At 44.3% G+C, this 18,394-nt stretch overlaps 2 protein-coding genes across 2 annotated transcripts; one reads left to right on the top strand and one right to left on the bottom strand.

Moving 5' to 3' along the window:
• Nucleotides 1-1,439: 1,439 nt before the first annotated feature.
• LOC110977871 (protein FAM43A-like) lies at nt 1,440-5,657 on the top strand. Its single transcript, XM_022232384.2, has one exon. The coding sequence runs from the start codon at nt 2,158-2,160 to the stop codon at nt 2,863-2,865; it is 708 nt and encodes a 235-aa protein (XP_022088076.1). The 5' UTR covers nt 1,440-2,157; the 3' UTR covers nt 2,866-5,657.
• Nucleotides 5,658-10,484: 4,827 nt separating this feature from the next.
• On the bottom strand, nt 10,485-15,567 carry LOC110977822 (uncharacterized). Its single transcript, XM_022232277.2, has 2 exons — nt 15,436-15,567; nt 10,485-13,874 (listed from the first exon to the last, which is right to left on the bottom strand). Coding segments are annotated over exons 1-2 (708 nt in total). The 5' UTR covers nt 15,437-15,567; the 3' UTR covers nt 10,485-13,167.
• Nucleotides 15,568-18,394: the final 2,827 nt, after the last annotated feature.

The raw sequence follows: 18,394 nt of genomic DNA, 5'->3' as shown, positions 1-18,394 counted from the left end.
ACCCCCTCGTCGGTTGAAAAGAGCCATGTTGGTCGGGAGTGCTCATTTTGTTGGTAGCGATGCGACTGTAACGCGTGCATGCATATCGTAGTCGTTTGTTATTTAACCAGCGAAATGCAGTTCCTATCCAAGGAGCCTGCGTTGCTAGGAACATTATTTTACCTCTCTCCCTCCAGCTCGGGGCTCGCACAGCGACAGCAGCGGATCGATGCAAGGGCATCGGTAAATTATAGCAACATCAACCACTTTAGCTAAGTCCTCGGCAAAAGTGGCAACATGGCCGCGTTTATAGGCCTACATCAGGAACAGCAGTGAAGCAACAGAGTCGCCAATAAGAATAAGGAAAGCATGTAAGAGAGATGACAATAACAACACGATGACCCTGTAATAACAGAGAAAAACTAATATTCGAAATAGCACGAGTCGACACCTGATCACACCCGGTAACGCTAGCGACCGTCCGGACTGTTGTTTGAAAACATTGGCCTCAAGGGAGTGCCGTGTTCGTCCTTTGATGGTTTAAAGCAAAATCGTATAAACATATTGAGATGATGTTATTTTCAGTGCTGAAGAGCACCCAGCAGACGACACACGCAAAGCACTTATAAAGTTTCCCCAAACAGTATCGCCACAAAGTGCATACCTGAGGCGAATTTTACCCTCTCACGAAGCCCCCCCCCCTCCGTGCCCATGTACGTACGGCTGAGCATCCATTAGCCACCATAATCATCTCCAGTATGTCTTCATAAGAACCTCAGGGACTTGGCAGTCATATGCCATCCCAACTCCCCGTCTCCCCCTCTCGCAATCTTTCGAACAGCCTTGTGGGTATTCTCAGAATACCAGCAACTCAGTGATCTTCAACCGCGGGCAGTGTACTATATTTGTACACTGCAATGTGTCGTCTCGCCTAGTAATTAGACTTGTAGGTATCCGTTATCCATCGTTGTCAGGGATCCTCATCTTCTGAGTTAATTGCATTGCCCCGTCTGCTTGTAAAAATGTTGCTATCGTCATTGTTTACCGGATGCGAGGTTTAAGTGATGCGCTTCCCTGAAAAGGTGAAAGTCTTGTTTTTTAGTACCGCAATGGCTCGTCTAAACATAATATACGAAAATTCAATTTATCAGAGAGGTTTCTGGCTTTTGAAGGTGATTATTTTGTAACCAGCGTAAGCAGTTTACAAGGTATCCGATCCATTCTATCCCCAACACACCCCCACATATTTCCTTTGCCCGATATTGGAGCTAGGGACCTTCATGCTATCCTACTTTCCCGTTAATCAAGCAAGATAATGCACTGATCGGAGTGTTGTTCCATTTCTGGTCACGCCTCACGCGCAGGCTAGACCCGTGTCTGGGGGCCTGACGTCAGCCGGTCTCGCCTAGGACACCAGAGGCTGCGAGCGGCAGGAAAAGCCCTCGCTTCTCGCTCCCCGCATTGAGAGGCTCGACCATACACGGCCGGTGAGACATGCTCTTCTTCATCAACTCAACCCGTCGCTGGTGAAGTTCGCCAAGCACAAGTCTATTTAAAGCTGCCGCGCTATTCCAGCGTTGCACTGTCTGTATCACACACGTACAAAAAGATATCATAAAAGAACAACGAGTGAAGGGTGATGGCTTCCATTTTGCCATGGTAATCATCTGATAGGCAAGTTCTCTGAGTTCATTGTGCATTCTGGTGTATCTTTCTATTTTCAGGTTGACAAACACGTAGGCCTATTCCTCCCTGTTGCTGTTGAACACCAATGTGCGTCGGTACTACACAGATGCCCCACACGGTGTACGTGCGGTCTTTCAGCTCCGATAACGCTTCTGGTACTTTGCCCTCGCTGGCCAATGATTAATGTATCATTGTCGGCCCTGTTGTGACAGTAATTGCAATTTTGTTGCAGTTTTTGGCGCTGAATCGGTAAATATCACTCGGCTGCCAGTTCTACGGCATAGCTATCGGGGCCTGTGTTACAGCCACCTGAACGGATCCACGCTGACAGTTTCTTGCCTCCCCGAGTTTGAAGATATCAACCACGACTGGTAACTCCTTCATCGATCGGCTTCCAGCAGGAACTGACTTACGTGTTCGTCGTTGCTGTGCCACCTACATCTCCATTAACTCAAAGTTGTCAATATCGTATTGCTCGAGACTTCAATCGCCATGGCGCTGTCCATGTTTAAACGGAAGCCGAAGACCTCGTCGGCTACCACGGCTGCGGCAGCCAGCACCAAGGAGCGGACATTTACCGTCCTTTACCTGGGTAGTCTCCGCACCTTCCAGGGCAAGGGAAACGACTGTCTGGATGAGCCTCTCAAGGAAATATGGGACAAATCCAACAAGGGCACCCGCTCGGCCAAGGCCCAGCTTACCGTTGCGGTGGATGGCATGAGCCTTGAACGCACGGACATCAAGGATCTGCCCACCTCAATCCAGTTCTTCCAGCTTAATCACATCTCGCACTGCGGTCTCCACCCGAAGTACCCGCGCGTGGTGGCCTGGATCCACCGCAACGAGCTGCAGCGCATGCAGGTAGAGATGCGTGCCCACGCCGTGGTCTGCACCCGCTCGGAGAAGGCCCGCATGATCGCTGACCTCCTGAACGAGCGCCTCCGCTCGTCCTTCGCCGACTTCAAACGGGAGATGCGGGTCCGGGACAAGATCTCGGAGCGCCGGGTCAGCGAGGGCACCCTGGACGTGGCCGGCCTGCAGAAGCTGCAGAACCAGCGGTCCACCTTCATGCCACCGGTGGCCAAGAGGGGCAGCGTGCCGGCCCTTGGGGTCATCCTGGAGAAAGGCAAGCTGGTGGGAGTCTCTGAAGTGATCGAAGCTGACAGCGAGGAGGAAGGGGATGATGGAGCCATTCTCTAACGTCGTCCAACTGACTTGTACTTTGATACTACATGTGGTGTGTTTATTTTGACCCTCTCTGATCGGTGCGCAAGGGGAGGGGGGCACAGGTTAAGTGCCCTCTATCAGACAACCGAGCCCTGTTGTGGCCCCAGATCCCCGTCGTCAGTCCCAATTCTATGCATTCAGGTTGTCTCAAGAAGGTGTGCTCCCTGCAAATGCATGCTGACTCAGTGTTTCCCCTCTGACAGTTAGGTCCTGGTAACGCCCATGCCGATACCTCAATCTCATTTTTACCCATGCTCCTTTTATTAATGCCCAACTGGCAACTGACTGATTGCGCATGCACCTTTCTATTTCTGAGGACGTCTCGAAGACCTTTCCACACGTCCGAGTACGCATAGTTGACGCGGCAGTGAATCCGGCCGCGGATATACCTGAACGCACCTAGTGGGTTGGTGTTTGCGTTGGCACCCCGCTCTGGAACAGTGCCCAACATCAACCGGGAGCCCCATTAAGTCGTCTTCCTGTATGAGCGCCCAGTCATCTAGGCCTGCACCACTTGAATCGAACTTTGGGTAAAGTGTCCAGACAAAACGTTGCAGTGGATCAGTATACCCCATGTGCAGTTTGCAAGTACATGCACTTTAGGCTAGTACTATAACGCTGTTATACGGGCAACACAATAGTGTGCCTCCAAGAGTTTGCAACTCGTTGGCCTATCACAACGCGCCAATTTGTCGACCACGTCCAAACGCGCATTGGGTCGACAGATTTCGCGCATTGTGATTGGCCAACGCGTTGGAAACTCTTGGAGGCGCACTATTATGAAACGCCCGTATTGACCCGGTACATAACACACAGAGTTTGATTCAAAATGTAGCAACAAAAGGTGACCACAATGCGTATGTCCAGCAAGAAATGAGAGCGGGGTACCCCCCGTCCAATCGCTATACACACTCTAGCCTATTGTTACCAAACACCCCCAGGTGTCTGAAAAGAATTCCTCCGATTCCAGTGAGACAATGACAAACAGAAAGCAGGGGAGGGGTTATCTCCGTCTCATATCTTGCTTCATATGACAATGTAACGCGTGAATTCCTGTTTTGAGACAAACAGATGTTCAACTCACAGTGTTAACAGAAACATGTTTATACAGGCCGCCTTGAATTTTGTCGGGCAATGCAAGTTGTATTTATCTTAGAATGATTAACCCTAGCCCTCCCAAGTCCTCCAAAATCCTCCTCTGCAAAGTGGAGGAATTAAGAGGATTCCGGGTGTATGGCAAAAGTGCATGGCTGATTTCGAAGGATGCCATACCTGAAGGTCGTGGATTAAACCTTATGTTGTTTGCTCTTAGTCAAGCACAAATTCAGCCCGATGTTTCTTTTGAATCAACTGCACAGCTCAAGAGTGCCATTTGCACTGTCTCAACGAGGATTTTGAAGGATTTGGGCAGTTAGGCATACCTCTAATGACATTTTCAAGAAATTTTGGAGGATTTGGGCTGATAGCACTTTTTTCACGTTGAAAATTGGAGGATTTCGGAGGATTCAGGATGGTTCCTAGTAAAAAGGCCTAGGGGGTTAATTAATGCATGGATGGTGTCTTAATTGCAATTTAAGCCACAGAGGCACGAATTCTGTTCCGTATACTGAAAGCCTTAGTTCCAAAGTTAATTTACAGTAACATTGAAATTCTTCCCTTGTGTTTTATAGTGTTTAAACGAGCGGCATACTCCCACGAGATAGTGGTCCAGTGGGTGGGGATCAAAACTTAACGGCCTTAGCGATATAGGTGGGGTTAGACCGGGGGGTCGTATGGGATGCTCACTTTTTTTTCAAGGAAACACAGAAAGCATCCGATTGGACGCCATAACTGCGTTGGCACAGTATGCACTGATACGCACACTCGTGACGCGCGCATGCATTTGGCAAACACGATACCTTATTGGTCGAAGAGGCATGTGACGCGCGCGTACCACCTGTCCACGAGCGTTGCACCACCGCAGTAATGGTATGTAATTCCGGTTGTCACTATGAAGCTTTGTTTATTTCAATCAAAAGCATGAAGTCTGAGCGAATGGAAACCATAGTTACGGCATTAACAGGCAGATCATCAAGAAACCTCATCTCAGCCAGAATTTTTACTTTGATCTCACATACTTTCCAAGTCAAATTACCATGGCAAGGGTATATCTCGATGTGTTTTATAAAGACATGCTTCTCGACAGATGGATCAATGTTTTAATCTGTGTAATATGACCAACCGGGTTATGTTATAATTTAGCCACGATAACACGCCCGAAATCCTCTCCATTTGTATACTTTTCTTGCCCTATACCTACAGGGCATTCCCTATATCGTTATTGATTTACAAGCAGAACCAACAGAACCTTGGAAGAAGGATAACAAGTCGTAGCTATAGTATTCTGATGACGTTCGCTGTCACAGTATCGATACACTTGTGTTAAAGGTTTCACCCATATAAATAACAGTGACAAAAAAAGCCAATGAAGGCTTGAATAGAATATCAAGATACAAATATTTGACAAACTGCCCTACTGCAAATAAAAATACAGACTTTGTAACCAGAACGTTAATTTTCTTTCAAAGTGATGATGTACAGCTCAACGACATGTAAAATATCAGTGCCGTGGAATGTTGCAGACTATTTATGTGCACTAGATAGAGTATATCGCTTTATACATCTTTAACCGACACTGAACGATCCATGCATTCATGTACTTACTGATAAATGAGGTATTGGTGATTACACTCGATGAATTAAAGAATGTAAGTGAAGTTTTTAAAGGAGGGATCTGATGCGGTTCTTTTAAATAATTATTCTGTATTCTGATTTCAAAGAAGTGCGTAATTAATACACTGTACACAAATCACAAGCGAGCCAAGCGAGGACGCATTCCTCAGGAAGTTACAGTAACATCTGCATGTTGTTATTCCCGGGGCTGGTATGGCGTTTGGTTAATTTGCAGAGAGCTGGGGCCCATGATTAATTTTAGCAGCATTGAGCGGACTTCAGACGTTAACTCGAGCAGCATAATTAATCAGAGGGCAGTGGCATGTTCAGGGACCAGGGACAACGCTGCTAGCCTGTTGGCTCATACTTCCCCTCTCCGAGGGCGGATCGGAGAGGGGTGATGTGGGACACCATGCACCTTCCCAAGAAATCCGGCTACAAAACCTTCATTAACGGTGGGTTTCGTTAAAATTGGGTAAGACTGAAGTCACAGCCGTTCTTGCCTCTAAGCAGCATCAGTCACTAACTGCATGAATTTTGGGATGTGGGACTTATGAACTTGTGGTGCCAAACAGCCTCGCCTATAACCCCAAAATTGAAACCCAGAGTCTGGTCTACAGCCAATCTTTGAAGCCTTCAAGGATGGCACGCCATAGGGCAATTTCTCCAAGTGCCACATTATAACGGCTGTGTCCTCGGCATACTTTAGGCTTTAGTTATAATTTGGTCCACTGATATGATCATGGCCTATGACCTTTTCACTCATGCCAAAATTACGTACTTTCAGATATTATGGAGTGCTCAACGCTGTACCGATCACTCAAGATATGTCTCATTTTCCTGTCCCTGGATGGTAAATGAAGATTGAGTAATGAGAGTGAATATCAATGTTTAAAATGGGAAATGTCTTCATTACCTTACCTCACCTGATATGACTGTACGGAGTGCGAGACTTCTTACGCCACTAACAAGCAAGTTGGTCGAACGGGTAGTTTGGGGACCACAGTTTACTGTCTCTTCAGAATGAAGGCCACATTTGCAAACTTGGAACTACATATTTATCGAAATCCCTCGGTCACTGCAGGAAATTATTTCGTGCATACGTGCTTCGGAATTTCACCTTGGAAACATTGATAGGTATTAAAGTTTCTGAACGATTAATCTCTTCTGTAAAATACTGGAATTGTTTTAGTTATTCTTGAGGGGTTGTTTAATACCAGGTAAAGAGTGAGAACTGAGTTTAAACTGTGAGTAAATGGACTAAATGCGAATGATAAGAAAAGCACAGACCAATGCTAAAAAAAAAAATAAAATGGAATTTTAGGCTATTCATTGAGAAGGACGGCAGTAAGTGGAAAGCTTTGCGGTAGCACCGTGCGAAGGAATATATATCTCTTATGAGTATGTGTGGTTCTGAAAAGAACCGGGAGTATACCAGTACCAAACGTTTCGGACTGCATGTCTCAGTCCGTCGTCAGGAGACAAAAACAGTCAAAATAATAAATATAGATAAGTGAAAATGACGAAAAAGGATGAAATACAAATAAAATGGGAGGAGTATGCGCACAGTAAAACTATAATTGAAAGGAAAGGAGTGTTTCATTTTAAATGGAGATCCGTATTAGCAACTGAGAAGGTTTGCGTTGCAAAGCGAAAAATTCAGAGAGAACATCAGCCCGTAGGACGTCTCAAACGGTTTATTTTACTACTGAGAGCGTTCCTCACTGTGCGTCAGGTTGTTACAGCCCATTGCCACAACTGCATTTCTGTGTCAATGAGCCCCGAGCTGGACCAAGAGAGGGTGCTATATTCTCAGCAACGGAGGCTCCTTTGTCGGAACTGAACTTCGCTGGTTTACGAACAACCAGGAAGTTGCACGTGTTATGGTCGCATAACCAACAAAATTGAATACTCCCGACCAGCATGACCCTTTTCAACCGATGAGGGGGTGCTTCTGCTCTGGGCGGAAGCTGTCATTTTAAAAAGAATGTGCAGTTTAATACCCATTATTAATTAAGAACAATCGACGTGCACTTTTCTTAATAGCGTGACGTCACAAGAGCGGTTTGAGCTGAGTAAACAACGAAGGCTCGTATGACCTGCTACAGTTTTTGAGTAGTTGGACCGAACGGCACAGGTTTATTGTATACTAATTTTGGAAGCTGAAACCCTTTCCAGTCGACGGTTACCCGGGCAGTCGAAATATTCCCGGCAGACATATATTCGTGCCTATTTTGTGTAATATCTTGAAGGCATGAATTTGTGACTTCATTCCGTTTTGCAAGTACTCTTGACAGCATTAATATCGTATTGTAAGGATTCCTCATTGTACTGCGGTATGTCTTCGTTCTGTCTTGCGTAGTACAAAGGTTTCACCTCGACGTGCTTTAAATTCAGAGAAACAGATTCGTGCCTTTCTTACAGTGCGTTCAGCATCCCATGGTAGAGGCATACTTATTCGAGAGGAGGTCATTAATGCAAGGGCACTACACGCAAACGGGTTCTTCAACCTGACGCGCGTTCATTTGGGGATCATGATCAATGATATAGGCCATAGATGTGAGAAGGATAAAGCTATGATTATAAGTTGCCTAGGGGGTTGCCATAAAAGGGATAGGGTATGGATACAGAAGGAACTGACAATTGTTATTAAATCATTACGTTATTGCTATTAAAGGGTCGGGTTTTGTTATAAAAAGATTAGGCCATAGGCTTAGTAATAAAGGAGTAGACTAGTTCTGGATTAGACAATTGCTTTAAAAGTACTGTTTTCTTTTTTTCTTTTGCTGAAGGTGGATTAGGCTATTGTAATAACAAGAATAGGGCAACAGCTTTAAAATCTTGGCCCCTCTTTCTGTCGAACCGAAGAGGGCGTGTTTCTGCACAGAGCAATACACCAATCTGCAGATGCTTATGCCGAAGAGAAACTGAGTGACTTGGATGTAACCTATTACCCATAACCTCGAATCACAGAGAAGTGCTGTCCACCTCCAAAACCAAACAAAGAATTCTATACAACTAAATCCGTTCATCCTCATCACCGTACAAAAAGAGAAACGAAAGACCAAAGGTCACAGTCGCGCGTAGGCAACGCGTCATCGATGGAAATGTTGTAATCTTTGCACCGACCTTATCTGCCATTCGACGGTTCACTCTGTACACAGTAAAATCTTTCACCCACTTTCAGGGTGGCTTTTCAACTGGAAAGGGCCGCTGTTCTGACCTACACCAATCTAATAGCGAATCCCAACCCCTTTAAGATCCCGGCCATAACCATCGTTTTTTACGAGGTGTGTGATACGAGGCGAAAAATCCATCAGCAGTTTCCTAAGTTGTTGTCATAATAACTTACGATTCAAGCTCTCTTGCCCGTGTCGCCGGTACATTGAGCACATGTCCAAGGACAATTTTGGCGAAAGTTTTGAGCCTACCTGACAATCTATTATAGTATGCTGAGACAAAATGTCCGAAATTCATTTTTTAAAAGTTGGAGAACCACTGAGGGCACGGCACGATATGAGAAAAATGTATCGCATATACGGAGGCAGAAGTCGTCCCCGGCTTTTTCAGGATTTTTTTTTAAACGTTTGAAGTACAGTAAAAAAATATTCACGCCATATTTCTGGACCAAGAAAGAGGACAGAAGTCAGCATAACCAACAGATGGACTATGAAGACACACTGTAAAGCACAGGGCAAGTTCGAGCAATGACTTTTGTCAACCACTTGTCAATTTTGTCTGGTACCGAGGCCATTATTTTATGCAAAGTCTATCAGTGAGAATCAACCAGTGTTCGACTTGCCTATAGGCACAGAGAAAATCAGTCCCCTGAACTGCACCGAGTTTACACTGAAGTGCCCAGAAACCCTGCATATCATCTCGGTCCCAACCACGCCCAGAAGGGTTACTATAATTTAAACGCACTTTCCAGTTTTAAGGATCTGTGAGGGCGCACTACTCCACACCATGGAATCGGGGTTGGAAATGTCTCATACCCAATACCCACTTACCCCAGTACGTCATGCCCAGCCGGGTCCACTTTAGTTTTTACAATAGCACACACTATACGAATACATGAGGTCGTTGGCTTACGGTTGTTTTAAGCGCGCGTTATTAATTTTTCAATCATATATTTGGGCACGACTTGAGGCTCCATTGCACCGTAGGCCTATTGCACTCTCATTTTACCTACAACTTGTATGGGCGGCTTAAGTTTATAGAAATGTCACATTTGGGTTGGTTTTCGATTTTACGTCCACTTCGCTCAAAATGAACATATGCCAAATTAATTTTAAGTAGGTTTATGTTTTTACTTAATATTGTACTACCTGTGTTAGGCCTATTATCTGGTTTTCTGATAACTGTGTGGGATTTGCATACTTTGTAAATACATGTAATTCTTTTACTTTGTACCGACGGCCATAGTTTTAGCAGCTCTGTGTGGGAAAAACACGACGATGACGTCAAAGGAGCAAGCCCGGTAGCTCCCATTAAACGAATCACACGCACATTTCCTTTTCACCCGTCACTTTTAGCCGCCCACCACTCCACCCCCAACAAAATAATAATGAAATCCCGGCCGCTATAGTTATTACATACTCGCAATCGTAACTGGATTACGGTGGTATCACTCATGACCGACAGCACGGAGAGCTGTTTCATTGGAAATCTCGTAAGGTGTGGAAAATGGAGAATGTATAGGGGAGATGTACCCCGTACGTTTTGTGTGCTTCATACCCTTTCTGTAATATTGGATTTCAAATCCGTCATAACGGATCGCCAATAGCCTATCCTTAGTAACGATTTGTTTTTAAATGGCGCTTATGGGGTCTCATACCTTTTTCCACCTTGAGGATTAAGAGTCATTGAATCTGAAATGCTTAATTTGAGTTTTATCATATTTATTTTTATTCTGTCATATATTTTTTCTGCTTCTTACAGCACTCCTATTACGTAGGAGTAGGTCGAGCCATTGTTAGGGGCGGATACAGAACTCGGATGGGGGAGGACAATCTTAAAGTACAAATACTTTAGTTAGGTGTATCACATCACCAAAACACTTGAACAAACCGGAAACACTTTCAATTCACTACATAAAGGTCAAATTAGCATTTCTGGAGTCACATTTTGTGGGGGGGTGGGGCTAAGTTGGCCCGACCTTGATCCGCTCTCAGTCAAAGAATTCAAAAGAATCGTGTAGTTTTTTGAGTAAGGACGACGATACTGTTACAAAGTACATACAATGAAAATCTTTTCCAATTAAGCAGTACGGGTATACATTGTTGATGAAAAATCAATATATACCAACACCACGAAGTAACTCAAATCTATAGATGTGTGCGCGTTTCAACGCGTGTTTTATAGAAATGTGATATTTTCGTTTTCACGAAGAGACACAAATATCTTGCGTCACGTGCTCCGTGATTTGCCGTATTCAGAAATTGACGTTCTCCTTAATTTACACAGTTACGAGTTTTAAGAGCATTTTTTGTTCAGTTTAGTCACCCATTTACGGGTAAAATAAAATCACTTTAGACATTTAAAACATTGTTTTCTATGCTATATTGACAAAACACACATTTGTGCTTCTTCGTGAAAACGGGAGTGTTCGATAATGCACGAGTGTACAATATGCACGCTCACACATTTGTGTCACTTCGTGAAATCAAAACTGCTCTAATCACGCTTTTCACGAACTGGCACAAAAGTGAAGATGTCAGTTCGTGGTGTTGGTGACAGATACCTCCTCTTTGATGTATCTTCAATGCTTCCTCAAAAATGTTTTCAATATCGGAATGACGGATTTCAAGGGATAGCAAGTCGGCGTATATTTTTATACATTATCAGATTTACAGAATGGAAAATCTCAGGCAAGCAGTCAGCATTCATTAGCACAAGGAAACCGTTTCTGTCTGATTTCCAGAAAAAAAACCTTTTTATACACACTGTAACAAAGTATTATACGTGTAATACAAACTAGACAGCATCAAGTCGAGACATCTAATAAGTGAAAAAACACTACTCAAAAGAATTAAAGGAACAAGAGAACAGAATGTTTTTGTCATTATGGGCTACCGTTAGAACGAGAGGCATTAAAGTTATGTGAAAATCATTCAGGTGTTGTCACATAACTTTAATGGCTCTTGTTCTCACGGTAGCCCATTCAGACCATGACAAAAACATTCTGTTCTCTTGTTTCTTTAATTTTTATGAGTAGTGTATTTTCACGTTAAATATCCCCTTACAAATATACAGACGAGTACGAGGTGATCGAGGCGATATCAATTTTCGTTTGAGGCATGACTTCGAGGAATCTTGTCTCGTTGTTTTCATCTTTTTTGAGAACTAGCATCTCTGAAGTACATGTATAAATACAGAGGTCAAATAAAGAGGAAAAATGATCACTTCAAAAGATGGCTCTTCAATAAGTCTCGGGAAGATGGCGTCATTATTTTGAAACCTCGTGAAATAATCTGTTTCGAACAGGTGACTTTACAAATTACAAAACAGTATCTGTCTTTTATGTGGTACAAGAGCGCGCCGTTTCATTTCCGTCCAGAATCGTCAAGAAATATAGTTTCATCATCACAAAAAAGCTAACAGGCATTCGGAGGGTGCCCAATTATCAACATTTAACAAATGTGTACAACTTTTGTACCTCTATCTTGAATACTGTATTTTCATTGCCCAGAACGATCAAGCTCCTGGGCAGTAGAAGAGCACTATTTCCCCCATTTTGCGTACCGGAAATATGCAGGTCCCTCCCCAACAATCCATACCCTAAATAGGGGCCGCTAAGCAGACAAGTTGTATATTCATTAGCATGTCCCATTTACACCTGTACACAGTTGATTGTAATGGAGGGAGGGAATTCGTGGCGCTTCTTATTCTTGTTGAGACGATCGAAAATCGTTTCAAGTTCGTTCTTTCCTAGGCCTATTCGTTCCTCAACATAATGTCTGCTAAGCTTGCAAAATGTTTTTTGTATCTTTGGGTTTTTTTTTAGACGTAAAGACCTTGCATTCGGGCACACAGGTACAACAACATAATTACTGAGTCCACGAGGGGTCTAGCAACACATCCCTCACCAGAATGGCTAATAGTTCTTAATTATATGACACAGTTTAAAGACAAACAGTAGATATTGTCCCTTCCAAGTTATTGGAAGTTGACAGAGCACAATCATGTATAGTTCCAAAGCCGATAAAAATCATTGTAAACTTCCAAAAACTTGAGAGATAACAATTATACATCGAAAAGTCACGTAACATTAACCGACCGCACAAGTTTGAGCAAACCACCTTGCGTGAATTTGCAAAAAAACCGTCAAACCCTACCCCCCCCCCCCCCCAAACAAAAGAAGTGGATTCAAATTAAGCAGTAAGGTGTGGGAAAAAAATAACTTTGCCAATCGCTTATGGTTAATAAATAAGCGTCAATATATGGACCAAATATTGTCTCAAAGTTGTTAAATGCTGATTATTTTTGCGACAGTAGCACTTGTCATTCCGCAGAGTATTTGCACGGAGCTGTGTTTTGGAGGATATTGGCTATCTAACCGTTTCAGGTTGTGAGGTACCTTTCATCACCTCGAGTTGTGCCTCCAGTGTTGGTCATAAGCTCAGTTTCTTTCTGAAGAGCGGCGGCCTGGGCTTTCATGCGGATAAAGTCCAGGTCCATCTTCGAGTCTTCCCGACGGATGCGCCGGATCTGTCGGTAGTAGTAGCAGGCCACCCCGGCTAGCAAGGTGCTGATGAGTAAGAGGACCCCGCCGACGACACCGGCGATCACGTCGCGGTACACGTGGTCCTTCGAAGACCCCCCGTCGTTACAAATTTCCTGGATCGGAATGTCACTAGGCAAAGTCGAGTGCGGATCGGTGGCCGGGCCAGACGCGATGGGCGCGGCCGAGAAATCCAGCTCGAGCTTGGCCACGTTGGACAGGGCATCGGACAGTAAGTCGGCGCAGAGGTACCGGCCGACGTCCCGCGGGCCCACAGCTGACAGGCGGAGGAGGCAGGCAGTCCCGTTCTCCGTGAGAGAGACCTCAGGTGGCTCCACGGAGTCCGTGTCCCGCGAGCGTGTCCAATTCCCTCCGAGGAGTGAGACTATACTGGAGTTGGATCCGAAGAAAATCCACCGACAAGATGTCATGGGCCGGCCTAGGATCACCGACTCGCACCTGAAGGTCACATTTGTTCCTGCCCCGGTTCGCACAGCTGTGTGGGGTTCGACAAGAAGGTGCTCTGGCAAGACATCCCGGACAATCACTAAGAAGCAGAGAGCGGAAAAGAGGTCCATGATCGCAACGGCCATCGCACGTATGTATATTTTTGTGCAAATTTAATTTTGCAGCAAGAAATTCTGTTGTCCTCTTTATACCTGAAACTCGATGTAGAGTTCAAAATATCGTTGCAGCTAGCATTTCACTTTCTGGTTTCTGAACAGCTTTGGCATGATAAACAATCCACACCAAACTTCTGCTATAAAAGGTAATGCCTAGCTTGGCAATCTCAGAAGAACCTGTATCACTCTTGGTTTCTGAATGACTCGAAGTTTCGACATGCAAACGTGCAGTTTCAACATGCAACGGAGCCGGCTACCAACACGGATTGATGGACAGCTTTGCGGGATTTGATTGGGCGAGTGTCAGTCACGTGCAGGACGCTTGCAGCAAGTGCAGAAAGCTTCCGTTAGCATGCGTCTTATCTATTCCAGGGTGCGTAATGATTTTTGGACGATTACACTGGTATTCAGTGTTACAAGGAAAATGGGTGAGTGGGAACCAGTGTGCTTGACATCGCCAGAGTGAAAATAAATGCACTTTTAAGGATAAACCTACGTTATAAAAAGCCGGTGCTTGCATTTTTCAAAGTCACAAGTTGTCATGATGACCTAAATCAATAAAGTTTTTAAATGTAATCCAAGTTATGGCTTTGCTAGCTACAAAAAAGGAAGTACAGTTTTCAAGAACACACGTGGTAATTAATTTTCCAGACATTTGATAACTTTATAGGATGCAGTTGTAGGGTTTAGTAGACACATTTGAAATCCACTGTAGGAGATGCAAGGAATTGCAGGTGTAATATTACAATAGAGGTTTCGCGTAGTAGCCACATCTTGTAGGGCAGTTCTTTTGTTCCACGGGGAAACCTCCTTTGTGCATATCCTGTGAAACAAAAGGACTGGCCTGCAAGATGGCAGCCATGCAAGCCCTCTATCACAAGTAAAAACTGTTCAACAGTCTCAGCTCTTCAACAGTCTTGAAGACTATTTCCCATTTAACCCTGTGACTCAGGTTCCACTCTCACCAAAGTCACGACTCGGTTTGGATTCATCCTTTCTCTTCCATTGCTATCATTCTCGACATTGGATTCTTAACGCTTGAAAACACTGCATTAAACTCTAGAAATTTATCAACCGAACTTAATAACATAGGTAATGAAAAATAATCAATGTTTTGCTTAATTTTTCTGCTTGTTTGTTTGTTGGGGTGTTGGTTTGTTGGGGTGTTTGTTTGTTTGTTTGTTGGGGTGTTGGGTTGTTTGTTTGTTTGTTTGTTTGCTTGTTTGTTGGGGTGTTGGGGTGTTTGTTTGTTTGTTTCAAAGCAGCCGAAAGTTGCAATTAGATACTACTTAAGTAAATTCTCCAACTTCCTCCAAACGGCCAAACCCATGGTCAGATCTTTTTCTAGAGCAGTGTCGAGAATACATGATATGACAACAGACCCCCTCTGTTTCCGTCAAATGGAAGGTAAGAACAAATGATAAAAGAACATTTTCTGTGATTTTTGTGAGAGCGGTTGGGATGGAGTATTGGCTTTGTTCTTACTGTTAGCGGGGCTGGCGTATCACATCTTGTAGTTCTTTTTGGTAAACGGTTTGTAAGACACTTTCCTATCCAGGCTCTTCAACTCTCCCCCGATATCAGCGTAGGATGTCTTCTGACTTCGCCGGATGGTCTCATAGCCTCGAGTTCCTATCACAAGGTCCGCGTACTGCAGCGGGGGTGCTTCGTACGGGTCATCCTCCAAAGACTTGCTGCACTCGGGCCCGCGAGGGAGCGTCCCCTGTAGCGCGGTTTCGTCCGGGCGCTGCCGGCAGCCCGTGCCGTACCGTCTGATGTCCAACGTGCCATGCCAGACCGCCAGCGGATTGGGAGGCTTGTACACGGTGTCTTCCCCGCGCGGGCTGTCCGTGCGCTCTGGTTCGTTCTGACAGGGGATGGAGTCCAGATCCGGGCGGCTGAGGGTGTAACTGTTGGACCTGCATAGCCATCTGCGACCGTAGATGCACCCCACCGTCACCATGACGACCAGTCCGACAGATGCCGGTACGATGAGGCAAACCCAGAGCCAGACCGATTTGACTCCGAGATCGGGCGGCGGGGCAACGGAAACTTTCACAGTGGAGCTGACGATGCTATTTTCTGATCGCTCTAACTGGTCCCCGTTCGCGCCTATCCTGGGTGTGGGGGCGGTGCAGACACCAGCCAGGACGAACAGAAGTTTCCAAGCGGTCAACATTATGCACTGCCGTTCCAGACACTTCCACAACCGATCTCAAAACCCGCAATTTCAAGTCGGACTACAGGAAGATAAGAATTTCAAAAACCGGAATTGTAATCAGAATGACGCAACTGTTGCAGTCAAGAGGTTCGAAACTTCCGTATGTTCGAATCAGAATCACACACACGTACTCAGTTGCACGAAAATTTCCTGTACATTAATTAAACGACAAATTGTTTCTTAAAAAGAACTTGAGGAGAAAATAATCTTAAAGCAAACTGCACAATGTTCAAACCACATGCCCACGCTCTCCACGCTGATACGTCCCCAGCTTTGCTGAACCCCTCGAAAATAGAAGTGAGCAAAGATATGAGATTATGAAAATTGGAAATCCCGTTGGCTCTGATCTCTTTGTAGGAGAAGGTTTTCTGTTTTGTCGACAGTAGTTTCACTATTTTTTTACTGCGGGCCCTCTGATAGGCTAAGAGAACATCATATGATATTCACCCGTTCCGTTGAATGATTGTGTGGTCGATTGAAAGTAGTTTTACCCATATCTGGCGAAATCACATATTTCATGCTTTGAGTTTTGTATCCGCAACTTTGGTATGCTGTCGCTAATGGCATATCCAGCAGGGTGGGGGGGGGTTGAAGTCGGGGCAGGAGGTTACTCGTTATTTTTTAATTTTTGATTTATGGTTTTTTTTTAATGAAATTAATTCATGGGTGAGGAGGAAACAAACTAATCGGTGTATTTATTTATCAAATAAATAGGCTATATTTTTCTCCCCCATTATCATGTTGAATGAGCCCGAAAGTGCACTTGCGTTTTGAATTTGTTCCCGCCCCCCCCCCGCCGCCCCCACACGCACCAACAGCTTGATATGCTACTGGCTATACCGCACTCTTCTTCAATTCATAAAAATCGTTTGACGTCCCCTATTTGGACGACGCGTTCCGCAAAAAAGGCACTTCGCGCATGGATCGTATGCATTCAAAATTGTTTATATTTTTGGGGGGACAGACACTGTTCACTAATTTTCTTTCTGGTCAAATGGTGAAACCAAAATGTGCTTCTTGATTTTTTTTTTAGAAAGTGTTGCTCGGTGGCCTATTGCCCTGTTCTTGTAACGCAGTAAATCAACAAATAAAAGACAATTGAGGTCAGCAATAAATCGTGTGAGGTGAGGTTTATCTGTTTTTTTAGTCGCTCTAGGAAGCAACTCCAAGAGAATTATATAGTCCCATAATCACCCAACAGTCTCCCTATACCCCCGATCTGATCATGGGTTCAAAGGCGGAGCAGACTAGCAAACGCCGTTGGAATTGAAATCCCAAACAAAAAAAAATTCATTCGTTCAGTCTTCAAACCGAGATGCAGTACGGAAGACCTCCAGTCACTGTACAGATTCTGCTCTGTTTCGTACTTAATTCTAATAGCACGGCGTTTGCCTTAAAAACAACACATAGTCTCCGAAAGTTTATTCGAAAATTAAGCCAAAGATTTCAGTTTCATCGATTGGAAAGGGAACAAAACAGATCCTATACGCTGCTGCATTAAACGACAGAAATTTTACGTGGAAGGTCAAACCGAATGTTAGGTGTTATCATCAGTAGGAAAAAAAACATTGAACGTTTAAAATTTATCAATTCGCCTTGTTTGGGAATTTAGGCCTACACTGTGATTAAAACCACACATCCAACAAGAAGGGTTTTGTTTCAAACACAGCTCGTCTGAAAGGGGATATCTTTCGGAATATTTAAGTTCGATAACGTTACAAAATAATCCTACATAAGTGGAGTGAAAGTGTTAAACTTTCTTTTTATGTCAACCACTTTCGAAAGCGATTCTTATACATGTAAAATGATTAAAGTTGTGATTTTGAAATTTAGAAGCGAAAAGAAAATAAATTAATGCTCTCACTGTTGATACGTTGACCTTTTTTCCTCGGCGGAGGAAGAGATAACCCCCAAACGGCTCGAGGTTCCCTTTATTCAAATTAATAGAGGAATTTCAGTGTCATGCAAAGTCGTGATAGTTCCGACAGCACAAACAGTCAAAGCCCTAGAAGAAAGAGAACTGTTATTGATGCAGCACCCTGCTGATAACAAGGGACTTGGACATTCTTAGTCATAAATATTTCCCTTTTTATTCAATTTCTGATAACAGGGCGCCTACTACATTTTCAAAGTCCCAAGACCCTTGCTACACAGGCGTTACGCCGGCCCCAGAAGTGAGTCCGCAAAATCTTCCATACGTTGTGAAAATGTCTGCACCTTCAG

This window comes from Acanthaster planci, linkage group LG14 (assembly GCF_054643075.1).
Source record: "Acanthaster planci isolate LZ-2023a linkage group LG14, COTS_SCS, whole genome shotgun sequence".
Lineage (NCBI taxonomy): Eukaryota > Metazoa > Echinodermata > Asteroidea > Valvatida > Acanthasteridae > Acanthaster > Acanthaster planci.
The sequence above is the reverse complement of the archived record's forward strand: the minus strand, read 5'-3'. Positions and strand labels throughout refer to the sequence as shown.